Source organism: Corapipo altera, unplaced genomic scaffold (assembly GCF_003945725.1).
Source record: "Corapipo altera isolate COAL_440 unplaced genomic scaffold, ASM394572v1 2b, whole genome shotgun sequence".
Lineage (NCBI taxonomy): Eukaryota > Metazoa > Chordata > Aves > Passeriformes > Pipridae > Corapipo > Corapipo altera.
Window position 1 is genome coordinate 21,277,671 of NW_020884874.1, and position 14,008 is coordinate 21,291,678.

Sequence of the window (14,008 nt, forward strand, 5' to 3'; positions counted from 1 at the left end):
ATTCCTGTTACTTCAATATCTTTTAAAAATCCAGTAAGAATTGCAAAACTACAAAGCATGACCAGAAATTATAAACTGTACTTGTATTCTGAAGCCATAAATAATAAACAATTATATCTTATCTTTTACAAGAGACAGTTCTAAGCTGAAGTTTACTGAAAACAAGCGATGAATGACAAAGGGAGATGAAAGCTTTACATTCTAAGCATTTACTTGAACCAGCAGCTGATGAGCACAAGATGAGAGCTATGACGTGATGTGCAGGATAAATAAACACATTGTCTGTATCCCCATTTGAATGGAGAGAAGCAGTTCATCCTGACAGAACTCTATGATGGCATCCAGTGCCTTCATTTTTTAACCTCTTCCACATAACAGCATCTTAGTGCATTTCAAAAGGATTAAAATCATTATTCTTGTCTCTAAAACGAAAAATTTACCTATTATTGTCTACTCCCCCGTGTGCTTTTTTTGACTATGAATGTTATTGCAGTCCACTGCAATATGCACATACTATATGGTGATGATGGGGTGATAAAACTTTTGTCAGCATGAGTTTGAAACAGTCATATTGCTTGTGAGTATGGAAAAAAGAATAGACAGAATGGTACGTGCTTAGCATCAGTGCAGAGTTAAACCAAGCCTAGACAGCTAATATCTATCAGACTGCAGATAAGCCAATCGATGCATGACTGATTGACCCTGAGATTAACTCATTTGTAAAACATGGTGCTAATAATGCCAAGGTCACGGGTTCAATCCCCTGTACGGGCCATTCACTTAAGAGTCAGACTTGATGATCCTTGTGGGCCCCTTCCAACTCAGAATATTCTCATGTCATTCTGGGTGATTATTGTCTGGCCCAAACTCCTAAGAATAATATAGTAAATAGGAGACTTTGCATTTGGGAAAAAACGAGGAAAATACACTCTGACAAGATACTTGAATTTCCAAGTCTCTGAGGCATTTCAAGAACTTTGCAGAATGAGATCTTGAACAACATAAATCTCTCATTCTTAACAAATAAGCAAAGATGTTTAGAAGATTCAGTCTATTCCTTAAGGACAAAATATTTGGAATGAAAACCAGTTTAAATATATTCTTTTTTGAGGAATATTTTCCCCAAGCTAACAAAAGGACATAGACCAGGAAAACAGTACTCACCAGAATGTTCCTTTGTCCCTGCTTTCTATATCTATGAATCCAGATTCCAAAAACATGTCCATGTAAATTCGACCAACCAGACAATACATATCTGAAGCTACTTGGTCTTCTTGTTCTACCAGGGGAATCATAATTTCTAGAGCCTTCTGTCTGTCTCCAGGCATATTTCGCCTATTAAAAATGAAAATCTTGATTAAGAAACCCAGTAAAGTTAACAAGAAATACTTTTCCATGACTGTATTTGCACACAGATGTATGACTTCATCCATGTAAAATGTGCTTCTAGACACAATGGACTATGTTATATATACATACTTAACTCCCCTTCCTTTTTTTTTTCCTTTCTTAATATCATGGAACACCTTTATAAAAGTCCCCAAATACATTTTCTCTCTCTCAGGAAGCATTAGATAGAGCAAAGCACTGAAAACAGCGACAAGAGCCTAAAGAGCAAATCTTAGGAAGATCACGTGTTGTCTTCTAAAACAGAAAGTATGAATGAACCTCACTTTCATATCTAATATTTCTTTTATTGTAATCCATGCTTTAAAGGAAAAAAAGATTCAATCTTGCGTTTGTGATATTATTTTTTATTTACATTTTGGATGTGAAGCAAGAAGTCCAAAAAGCACAAATCAGACTGAATTCCCATGATAGGGAAGGTTAGGAAGTAAAGCCAATAAGGTAATATTAAAAGAAGTACTTCAGGCAAGAAAACCACATAATTGCAAGTATTAGACATTTCCTAGTGAGTCAGTTTTGATAAATCATTTAGTATCAAAAGTTTAGAATTTTAATATATTTGTGTTCTGAACAAGCAAATTACTCCCTTCTCAGCAAAAACGATGCTTCAGGGGTTTGGAGAGAGTATTATATGCTTTTGGTGAAATTGCCTGTTTTATTTTAGTAACTAGAATTTGAATTGGGAGGAATATGTAAAAGTGGTTTTATATCTGTTTTGCTAGCTTTGGACTGAAGAAGCTTACAAAAGAGGGCTACCTCAGAAATAAAAGAGAAAAAAAACCACATCAAAATCTATCCTAGAGGAGATCCTACTTGATCTGAGGTTCAGTAATTGATTTTTTTCTTTCCCCTCTACAGGAACTTATGAAAGTTATGATGCACCTGCAACGGCAGTGTCAATATCAAACCTGACAGATCAGAGCATGTGTACTCTAAGTGATACCTGAGCTTATGATCTCTGAGCTCGTGTATGTAGCTCTAGAAAGGAGTGACATGGAAGAAAAGGTTTAAATCAAGCACAATGGCTAACAGAGGGCAAATAAGTACTTGCATCATAATAAAAATAATTACATAAACAGAGCAGGCAGTATAAAACTGTTTTTCTAAGCAAAAAAAACCCAGAGTGTGTAAGTCTACATGCTGGGCCAACCTCTACTGATGTCTCAGCCTTATGAAAAACATAAATGAAACCCATTGAAGTCTCTTCCTGACCTCCAGACCACTCACTCAAATTCTAACAAATTAGCTGCAGCATGTCTTCAAGTACTTCTAGAGTTGCACAGCAAGACTGGTGTTCTCATTTTAGATGGAAACATGCTTCCAATTCCAGGTCCCAGGGAGAGAAATGAAGTGCTCCTGCCTGAACAATTAACAGTCTCATGTAGGTCTGTGTTATTTTAGTTCACCTGCCAACCCAGTTGTTGAAGGTTTGCTTCCTTTTGTTTCCTCATATTCACCACTCAGGTAAAGCAACAAGGGTAAGTCTGCAGCTTCTTTATATTGTTTTGGCTGACTCTGATTATGGAAGGGCATTTGCAGAATGGAGTTTCAGGTGGATAACACTTCCAAGTCTTGTATCGCCTATCACTAATCCAGATCAAACCAACAGTCTAGCTGAACTTAATTGAGAACAAAACTAGCAAGGCAAAACAGTTTTGTAACATGGGCCATTTACACTTAGCTGGTCTCCAGAGACAGAGGTCCCTACTTTTCCTTCTGTTTACTTTTCCATCATCAGTGCCCTCACACTTTCTTAATTTAGGTCAGACTAATCCTGATTAATTAAGCCGTTCCATCCTTCCGTACTAGTGACCTGGATTAGAAGCAAGAGACACAGCTTCTTTCACAGCAAAGATTCAGAAGTGCAGACTATTCCAGGCCTGCCTTAGCTCACAAAACATCCTCTATATTCTCAGTAAGGAGAAAGTTACAATTAGGCCAAGTAACTCTTTCTTGGCACACCAAAGCATGAACATTTTCATAACTGTCATGGATTCCAGTTTAACATTCAACGTGGAGCAGAGAGGAAGAGGAAAATCTCATCTGACCTCCAGAGGTACTTAAGTATCAATTTGAAAGTAAGAAGTAAAGCATTTTTGATAATATAGGTAACGAATTGTCCTTTTGATTTTGATTCAAATTGCTGGGAAAAGTGTTTCACTTAGATAACAAAGGTACTTCAGTTATCCATGCAAAAATGTATGTGTAGACCTCTTGTCAGATAACCTCAAAGGCTACATCTTAGAGTCACACCTATAAAACCAAACTTTGCAGTCTGCAAGAAATCCCAACAGAATCAGTGAAGTATTAGGATCTTCCTGAAAAGATTATACTGCAGTTTTGAAGGTTTTTTAATGCCTCAGTGAACTAGTCAAGTTGTCTTTTCAGAGGTGACTTTGTTTCAGAAAACTGTGAACTTGAGGTCTAAATAATTTGTTAAAATCCCAAGGAACACCTAGTGACCTTTGTGAAGGCTTTGTAGAAGTGGTAAATACGTGCTGGATTATTTAATCTGCAAAACTTCACATATTTATGGCAAGGTAGAAACAAAAAAGGTGCAATATTTATACCTTCATATACCTGGTATAAAGGCACAAGAAAAGATCTGGACATTTTATTCAGACAAAACAACACCAGACAACTGCCCTTAATTTTTTTGCAGGGAGGGGTTGTTTGTTTTTTTCTTTCAAAACTAGGTTTAGTTTTTCAGCTAATTACTTGTGACATGTTTTGACATCACTTTGGCATGATATGCAGTTCCTCAGTGAACCTGAATTACAAAATTCAAACCTGTGAAAACCAGAATTATCTGTAGACATTTTCTGTATTTGAGAATTTCAATGCCTACTGACACCTGGTCTACTCCTTTAAAAGTCAACAGCAAAATGTTCATTGTGATAACAGCAAGGAAGCAAAGAACATCTGTAATTTCCTTTGAAAAAAACCTCCCCTTTCAGTCCCTCGCCTAAATGCCATTACCCTAGAAAGAAAATCTAGGCTTGGCTTTCATTTAATCTAAGGAAGTAGTGTGTGTTCCTCCACGTATCACATTTAGTCCATGTTATCAGAGAACACAAAAATTAGTTCATTATTATAATACAATAAGACCTTCTGATGGACATTTGATGAACGGTCTGCTCCTGTGTCCCTACATTACCAGACCTCAGACTTGAACAAGATGATGGCTTTGCTACCACAAATGCTGCAGCACTCTCACTCATACTGCTATGTTAAAAGTGTATTTTACAGAGGGGAAAATACTGCTAGGCATTATTTGCTCCAATTCAGGTACTGAAACAAAAAATAATGCAAACCGATGGAAAGACAAGACAAACCAAACATGCTAAAGAAAAAAGGAATGAAATTTGACAGTAGGAGAGAAAAAGCAACCTAGATTTATCACGAAGGTCAAAGTCCCCAAAGTTGCTTCAGTCAAAACTGTAGGACTGCATATAAAGATTCCAGTAGGGAACTTCACACAGGATTACCCACCCCTTATGACATTTGCAGTTCTGATTTACTGCTCAACAGCAGAAGGGAGGGTGCTTCTTACCTGTTTAGCGCAAATGCGTAATGCAACCTCACATGGTGGTGGGAAGCCAAGTCAAAAGTAGGCAGTTTTTCTAAAGTTTTCACCAGTTTCACAATAGAATCGTAATCCTTCCAAAAGAACGGAAAAAAGTTTTAAGTGGCTGTACTGAGGTATGCCTATATAAACTCTCTGACCTAAGCAGCTATTATTTCATACTAAGAAGTATATTCAGTTCATTGTAAGTTTTATGGATTTCAGTTTCTTCAGTCTAAAACTGGTAACAGCCTAGCACTCAGCAGAAATGTCAATAATCACAGTATTGAGCACGGAAACACAATTTGGTCTCCCGTGCTGCTGCAACATGGACCTGTGGAAATTGCCATACATCTATTTCATGACAAAAGTTAGTTTCAGGATCTGAACACATATTAGCGTTCATATTGTGTGTACATTAGAAAGCTAACTGCATCCAAATTAAGGCATCCCAAAACTCAGAAGTAGGCATGACCCACAAAAACAAAAGACTCTTTGAATACCACAGTTTTCACAGTGGTTTACTCACTGACATATTTAAAAAACAAAGAAAACCAGAAACCAAAACCAAACCACTTCAAAATGTTTAAGGAAAAACAGTTGAAATTATGTATAACAAAATAAACAATTACTAGCCTCATTCCAAAAGTTGAAATGCATGTGGAACAATTTATGTTTCTATAAGAAATGTCACAAGCATGGTGACAAAGAATACATTTACCTAATAATTACAGAATGCTACCATGGCCTTTAACTAGGACACGCTACAGGCCATTCATCACAGTAACACTGAGATGGAGAAGTTATTTTATGTCATGTACTTCTTAGGTACACTGCTATAAAACAACACTTTTCTGCTAGGTAAAGGCAAAGAACAGTGAAACTACACAAAAAAAGAGTAAAAAAATCAGTGAAGATATTGTAAAAGATTTTTACAAGTGTGCTTTATTCATAGAGTTTGTTAACAATTCTGTGCAAAATACACTAACAATTTCAGTGAGAACATAATTTAATTTACTACTCTTTTAGATTATCTTAGTACACAGAACTCGTACCTGGATGTCTCTGTAGGACAGCAGCAAGTTTATTACAATGTCAGCAGACAAGACTTCAACGTTATCCACTCGCTGTCGAATCCTTGCCAGCTCTGCTGCAAGCTCTTTGCCTGTGTAAAGTGTACGGGCCTTCCTGATGTCGTTTAGAATGGATTCCCGGAAATACTGGCTGGAGAGAAACAACTTCACATCAGCAATTTTGGACAGGTCCCTTGCACTTGTTTTTCTGGCCCCACAGCTCTCCCACAAGATGAATGCAGAACATGTATTGACAGAACGGTGTCAATGGAGAGATTTGGTCAAGCTAAACTATTAATCGTCAGTTTGTCTGAATAGAAGGCAAAATATTGCATCACCACAGCAAGAGCCTGACATTTATTTTGCCAGCAGGAATATATGAATTTTACACAGATGTACAAAAAAGGCAACTCACCTTGAACTGGCCTGTGCCACCTTCAAGAGCTGAATAAATCGATCCACCAGAGGTAAGCATATAGGCCCAAGCAGCGACTCAAAACCAGGCTGCATCAGTTCTGTTAGCCCCTTCATGAAACTACTATCACAGCAGTACACCTTGTTGTGTGGAGTTATCATATAAGGAACAAATATGTAGTTCCCAGTGCACATCTGTAGGGAAACAAGGCGCAATATTTAGGGCAGTTATGGTTTGACATGCCAAACTAGGAAACAACTGCATATACTACCTGCAAAATTTCACCAGCTAAAGTCAAAGACCTTACTTCAGTAAAACCAGCTTTTTAGCCACAAAGCCTAGGATTCCATACATTCAGTTTTCACCTCAATACAATATACATCTGAAATGTATTCTTGCAGATTTCTGAACTGCTTCCTGTAAAATCAGTATTTTTAGAAGTATCAAGGTGACCTTAAAATAGTCACTGGCTCAATAGTGAAACAATTCTGTGGGCACACCCTAGTCACCCCGAAAAGGCTGGTGGACTCGAGTGAAGCAGATGTATACACTTTTCAAGATGACAGATGTTCAGAGGAGAGCAGTACAGTTAGGCTTACAGGTGCTGAAAACAATAACACAAGCTAGTTGCCACACAAGAGGAAAAACATAGAGAAAACTAATCCTCATAGGAACTGCAAAATTACTCAAATATCTTAGCATAAAAAAAAACAAATTAAATTCCCTGTAATTTAGCAAATCTTTCTGGCAAGTGGGACTTAGAACCATATATATTTCAGAATAATCATTTTTAGAAGATCTTAGCATTACTAAACTGCATTGATTTCTATATATCAATGTATGAGAGATACTTCGCCAAAAAAAATAAAATTTATCTTCCAAGGAAGAGGAAGACAAGATGTCTGGTGCCTGTGGCATGTGTTTGAGTATACATTCACGCACAGAAAAAGTTGCTTAATATTTGTGGTTTAAAGAGTCTTAACTATGAGACAGAATACCATCAAAATCAAGAGGAGGGAGGAGTTCCTCTATTTGGCTCTCAAAGCTCAGACTCTACTACTGAAGTGGCCAGCAGCCCAACAACAAAAGCCTTAAGGAAGCAATTCTTGAGACCTATCATTTTGGTACCCCTAAATTACTTCCAAGGTTAATGACTTCCTGGTCAGCTGCTTCTTTTCTCCCAGAAGTTAACATAGCAACGGGGACATCAGTTCAGAGACTCCTCTGCCTAGCTGACCTCTATCCCTTCAGAGGGCAGTGACTGAATAGCTGTCAAATGCCACAATACCACATGTGTGCTTAAAATATGCATTTTAACATGCATTATTAGATTTTTAAAACATGGAAAGATTGAGATACTCAAATCTGTAAAAATGTATGCATACAGATATGTCAGTAAACACATGTTCGCGTACAAATCAGAGAATGGCTACGAAAAGTGCAGGAATTATTTTTTAATTACACCTCTAATACTATAAAACCGTAAGACCTCACTATAAAGGCAACCCCACTACAACTTTTGAGAGATATAGACAAACTCTATAAACTCTAAAAGTAATCAATGTAGGCATTTACACAAGATCCATCAAGCTCAACTAACCCAGAACTTGGTTGGAGATTATTGCATACACAGCCTTGCACAATGGTTAATTTAGTCTTCTTCCCCCAACAATCGCAAACTATTCCAGCTGAATAGCTAGGAAACATTATTCTGTGTGTGAATTCAGCAATTTAAAAGGAAACTTGAGAATTGGGAAGTATATGACAAAATTTTTAACAAGTAACTAAGGAGTGTGATGCCAGAAGCCAAACTGCTTGTCTTTACAATGGAGAACTGAATGGATATTTCTATTCAAGAATATGCTCATGCAAGGCAATCAGATGCTTTCAACAGTGAATGGATGAACTTTTGACCCTGCTAAAACCTAATAAGCCCCACAGTCAAAGGCAGAGGGAAAATTATGAATTTGCTGGAGTTGGTTCCAGCAATTACAGGACATGGATATGTACCGACTAATGGCACAGGAGCCACTATTACACATAGGCAGACTATTCTCCACTTTTTTAAAATAAAGAACAAAAAATTTGGCAAGTCAGTCAAGAGAAAGGGTGAAGTAGCTACAGATATCTGGGGGCAAGCAATTTACTTCCTAATGTTTATTCAGTGCATTAAAACTACATTCAAGACTGCTTGAAGGAAGGCCTTCTCTCAGACCTCTGGCACACTGTTTCCAATGTTCAGGTCTTAAATAAAAATTAACTCTGAAAAAGGATGTTTCTATCTTTTAAAATCCACAGAACCCAAAGTTTATCCTGGCATAGTGGTCAGGCCACCTAGAGAGACAATACAGGAGTCTTCATTTTTAAATCTGCAAGTGGGAAAACTACTCTTCCTGCTGAGTCCATTACTAAGCATGAGCTCTTTGAAACTAATCTTGAGTGCACTTTCTGTAGGAAGTAGGTATCTGTTTCAGTGGAACAAGAGAGCCAGCAAAAGCTAGTTTATATGCATTTTTTTGCTGTTACCTGAGGGGGAAGAAAAAAAAGCTTATAGAGTCCGGTACAGAAGACTTGCAGACCCAATAGTCTTTGGAAGCAGTGGACAAGGAAGAATTTAACAGTAAAAGACAGGAGAAACCACTATGTGGGAAGAAAACAGAAGAAAATAAATCAATTTACAATTGTTCAGAGGGCCCTGAGGGGTCTCATAGAATTATCTCAAGGTAGAATCTCACCTTGATATTCAGTGGCAAGTAGTGTAGGAACACAGTGGCATTTTTCTCAGATAGGGCATTATTTGGTCCTTAAGTTAATCTAGACAGTTATCTTTTTTGGGAACTCTATATCTCTGAAGCCTCCCAAGTCATCAGACAGACAAACAGGCAGATACAGAACAAAGGTGGAGGATAAAAAAAAAAGTAAAAGTTCTTAAGTTTCATTTCCTTAGGAAATACACTTTTAAAAAAAAAGAGCACATATGCAGTAAAGCTAAGAAACACAAGAAATATTGACCTAAATTTCCCTTCCCTAGCTCAAGAGTACATTAGATATCTAACAGCTAAACCTGACAAAGGCAGATATGCAGTAGGTCCGGTGTCAAAAGAAAAAAAAAAGAATCAGAAGTTATATATTATTTACTAAAGGTGGTGGTGGACAAAAGATTAACAGTGACGGCAAGACTGCTCCAGTATAACAAAGTCTATAGTCTCCTACTGTGAAGAAATGTATTTTGTCACCATCACAAATTCTAAATTCAAAGAGTCCAACTCTAACTGCATTTGGGCAATGATTGGGATGGCAGCCCAAGAGGACAAAGCTGTGGGGGCAGCAGCTGAGGTGCTGCTCCAAATGTCAGTCAGGTCTAAACCTGTTACCCCAAAGCAGTGTGTGTGACTCGCTTCTTTCCTCATTCCCAGGCAAGGCAACCTGTCTCAGCCACTTTTACTCCTTTCTCATCTTTCTTTGTCAAAATATAAGCTACACTGCCTAAAGTCAGAAAGGATCAGGTGGTCTTTCTGACACACACTTCCCATCTGCTCACATATTGCTTTACATTTTGACTTAGTGCACATTACTCCACTTTAAAGTTAAAATATATTCCATTTATTCTATTAAAATCTGCCCTGTAACACTCCATCCCAACTTTGATCTCACAAACTCTGGTATTCTTTCCTAACCCTAATTAACTTCACTGTATATTCTAAGTTTGCTGAGCACACAAGACAAAACTGTTGTTTTCCTTTGATTCATTCTTGTAGCTTGTCATATCATGTATAATGGAAGTATAGAATCAAATCATTCAATAAAAATAGGATATTTTTGAAAGAGTAGTACCTTAAATCCAATTGTAATATTCTCAGTTACATCAACACCCTTTAAAACACACGTGTAGCATACAGAGTCTTCAAAAGTGGGTGTGAATAGATGCCCCAATCAAGAACAAATGCTACAAGTTTCATTTTCCAACTCCCTTCCTTTATTAATCCCTCATTATTTAAGATTCAAAAGCTCAAATTACAGTAATAAAAGTTGCAAAGGGATTGCAGGGCCTCTGAGTTGCAAGTTGAAGGGCATTACCGAAAACATCTGGGACTGGGACAGGTCACACATGTACACACACACAGATAGTTACTATGGTTCAGCCTGATCCACATTAGATAGGTAATCTTGGCCTGAGCTCTCAAATCAGCTGAACTACTTATATCTAGGAGATACGAACACACATATCTTTGAAGGCTTTGTGCCAGCACATTCAATATCTGGCAGCATCAGATCACTTTCTGAAAGCCTATCCATGTCAGCCCATTTCATCAAATCAGTCAGACTAACCAGAAGGCAAGAGGTGCTGGCTGGAGCCAGTTACACACATAAATGCTTACAACTAAGAGACAAAATCTGTAATTCATTTTTGAAAATGTTTCAATTGTTCTATATTTTTCTAATGTTTCTTCCTTACTTACTGTGCAAAATCAAACAATTCCAAACTGTTAGTAATTTCAGTTAATTACAGATGTAAGATCATCTTAACAGCTCTACAGTTACAGAATTTAAGACACTGCTGCTTCTAGCTAGACCTAGTGGTCACTGGAACATTAAGCACTGCCTTCTTGTTCAATATCCTTTCTCAGCTTCTGAAAAGAAATTAATATAGCACCTCTCTGTATTTAAGAGATAATACAAATGAATAGAACATAAAAACATTTTAATGAACACAATAAAAATATAAAACAGCCCTTCTTTCAATATCCCCTTCTCCTACAGAACTGCTACTTGTGAAAAGCACAGCCTTTTGGGACTTGAATTTAGAGACCTTGTCTTCTTAGAAAGAACATCACGCAAGAAGATAAGCACTATTCTCTCCCCACAAATACGTCTGATGTAATAAAAAGATTTTTCTCTGAAAGTTGCATAGATTAAAAAGACACGGTGCTAGGAAAATGAGTAATTGAATCCTGGCCAGTTAATCCTCATATCTTGAATTTTATTTCAAAAGGAGGGAGAAAATATGAAAAATCCCAGGGAATCAAGGATGTACAGTCCTCTCAGTTCCCTAAGGTTCTTTACTAACATTGCTCTGTTGGAATAATTTGACAGTTAAATATCCACAAACAGAAGAAAACTGCCTTCATAGACATGAAGTGTCAAAGAAAACAAAAATCCCTCAAACCAAAACTATGATACTTTACTCACGGATGGGAAACCTACCAAAATCCCATCTACTTGCCAAAGTTTCAGGTCAGCATCCAATATAACTTTAAAACAAAAAAAAAAAAATCAGCTGAGGTAATGAAAATAGCCAGTATCTCTCACAGTAGGAATGTTCCTCCTGCTGACACTCCTCTAATTAAGAGAGCTTTTTTCTATTTATCTCACTAGTCCTTTTGAAAAATATTGGCTTTTATTTCAACTCTTCAGATGAAATTTTTAAGGTAATTGTCTGACTGCACATGGCGTTACATGTAGCAGACGGTAAAATCATAAACCAAGATTAAATCTATTCCCTCCATTCCTCAAACACGCAATATATCAACATGTGCTGATGTTTTAATGAACACAGACTCAGTTTGTGCTAACTTCAAATCCCACTCACATGAATGACAGCCTTACTATCAAATGGAAAAGGAACTCATGCCTCAAACGAACTGAAGCACAGAGACTGGATCTACTCTTTCAAATACTTCCCCTCTTCTTTGAGAATATATTCTTTCTTTATATACCCAGCAATAGCATTCTATTGCAGCCATACGATATACTAAATGCTTGTTAAAAATCAGCCTACACCTCATATGGTCCTTTCATCATATTCACATAGGAAAAAAGTTCTCAGCTTTTTCCAAGGAAAGTATGTGTCAAATATATGTCAAGAATTCAAAAAATGAAAGAACAAGCAAGAGATAGTAATGTATCATAAATAATACCACAGTTATCATTATCAATGAAATATTTACTGAAGCATTTTGACATACTTGGATAACAAAAAGCAAACCACCCCTAAATCTCTTTTTGGTTGGATGAAGAGTATTAAAAATATTTCCCCCTATTTTCATGGTGAAAGAGAACAATGACTAAACATACCCTCTATTCAGTCTTGTAGCATACCCTATGCTACAGTCTTCTAGCAATACCTATATGGAGATTCCAGTCTTGCAGATGCCTCTAGAACACCTCATCCAGGGTCAAAGAATCACAGAATGGGTCAGGTTGGAAGGGACTACAAAGAGTCATCTGGTCCAATCTCCCTGCTCAAGCAGGGTTATCCTAGAGCACATAGCACGGAACTGAGTATCTCCAGTGAGGGAGACTCCACAACCTCTCTGGGCAATCTGTTCCAGTGCCCAGTCATCCACACAGTACAGAAGTTCTTCCTTATGTTAAGATGGAAATTCCTGTGCATCAGTTTCTGCCCATTGCCTTTTGTCCCGTTGCTCAGCACCACCAAGAAGAGCCTGGCTTCCTCTTCTTGGTCACCCTCCCTTCAGATATTTATAGACAGTTGTCTATTCCCAAGGCTGAACAGCCCCAGCTCCTTCAGCCTTTCCCCATAAGAGAGATGCTCCAGTCATCTTTGTTGCCCTCCACTGGACCTGCTCCAGGAACTCCATGTCTCTCTTGTACTGAGGAGCCCATCCAGCCTGACCTTGAACACTTCCAGGGTTGGGGCATCCACAGCTTCTCTGGGCAACCTGTTTCAGTGCCTTGCCACCCTCACAACAAATAATTTCTTCCTAATACCTAACCTAAACCTACGCTCTTTCAGTTTGAAGCCATTGCCCTTTGTCCTATCGCTACAATCTCTGATCCCTTAGGAAAGGAAACACTAGGAAAGGAAAATACTACTAAGGGTCCCCAGCCATACAACATTAACCCTGTGGCCTAATCACTATTGCCTGCAAGTCACCTGCCCAGCAGAACAATTCTCTTGGCCTCCAACGGCCCTTCTGATCAGGCCAGTAGCTGTACTGCAGTCTCACACCCCAGGTAGATCACGAGGCTGTCCATCACTCCAATCTGGTGCAAGCAAGCAGCCTGAACTGAAAGGTGAGCACTGTGTCAAGGTGTTACTGCAATTATTTGTAAACTACACATAGAATGTATGCACATTAAACATCCTCAGATTCAGCAAGAAGTCAGTTTTTAAAAAAATTGAATAGACATTTAGAACCAGAGCTGCAACTTTTCTCCAAAGGTGGTAAGATTCAAACCACAGAGAATTAGGATGAATAAAAACTGTTGAGCTAAAACAAGCAAAGTGCAGTCATGAACTGTAACCTTTATACCAACATCTCCTCATGACTGAAACTCTTTACTAGTAATTTTTAGAATGCCTCTGCTGCTTGACTGACCTCAAAAATCAGATAACAGCAGAAACTGAACTTCAGCTTTCAACCAGTAAAGTAACTACCTCCTGTCAAGGTATCACTCCCTGAAAAAACGTATGGTTTTGGTATTACTGGAACATCTGGAAAAGGTCCAACTAAATAGCTATAAAACCACATATAACAGGAAATGAACCAATGTTATCTCATACTGCTCTGCCCAGACAGGCTC

The 14,008-nt window shown here is 37.9% G+C and overlaps 1 protein-coding gene across 1 annotated transcript in view; it reads right to left on the minus strand.

Moving 5' to 3' along the window:
* Nucleotides 1-14,008, minus strand: part of MAP3K5 (mitogen-activated protein kinase kinase kinase 5) — a 104,962-nt gene that overhangs the window by 53,903 nt on the left and 37,051 nt on the right. Inside the window, exons 4-7 of the mRNA XM_027633853.1 lie at nt 6,461-6,654; nt 6,028-6,196; nt 4,961-5,067; nt 1,165-1,335 (exon numbers count right to left, since the gene is read on the minus strand). Of these exons, the coding sequence (XP_027489654.1) occupies nt 1,165-1,335; nt 4,961-5,067; nt 6,028-6,196; nt 6,461-6,654 (641 nt within the window). The remainder of the gene's footprint in view (nt 1-1,164; nt 1,336-4,960; nt 5,068-6,027; nt 6,197-6,460; nt 6,655-14,008) is intronic.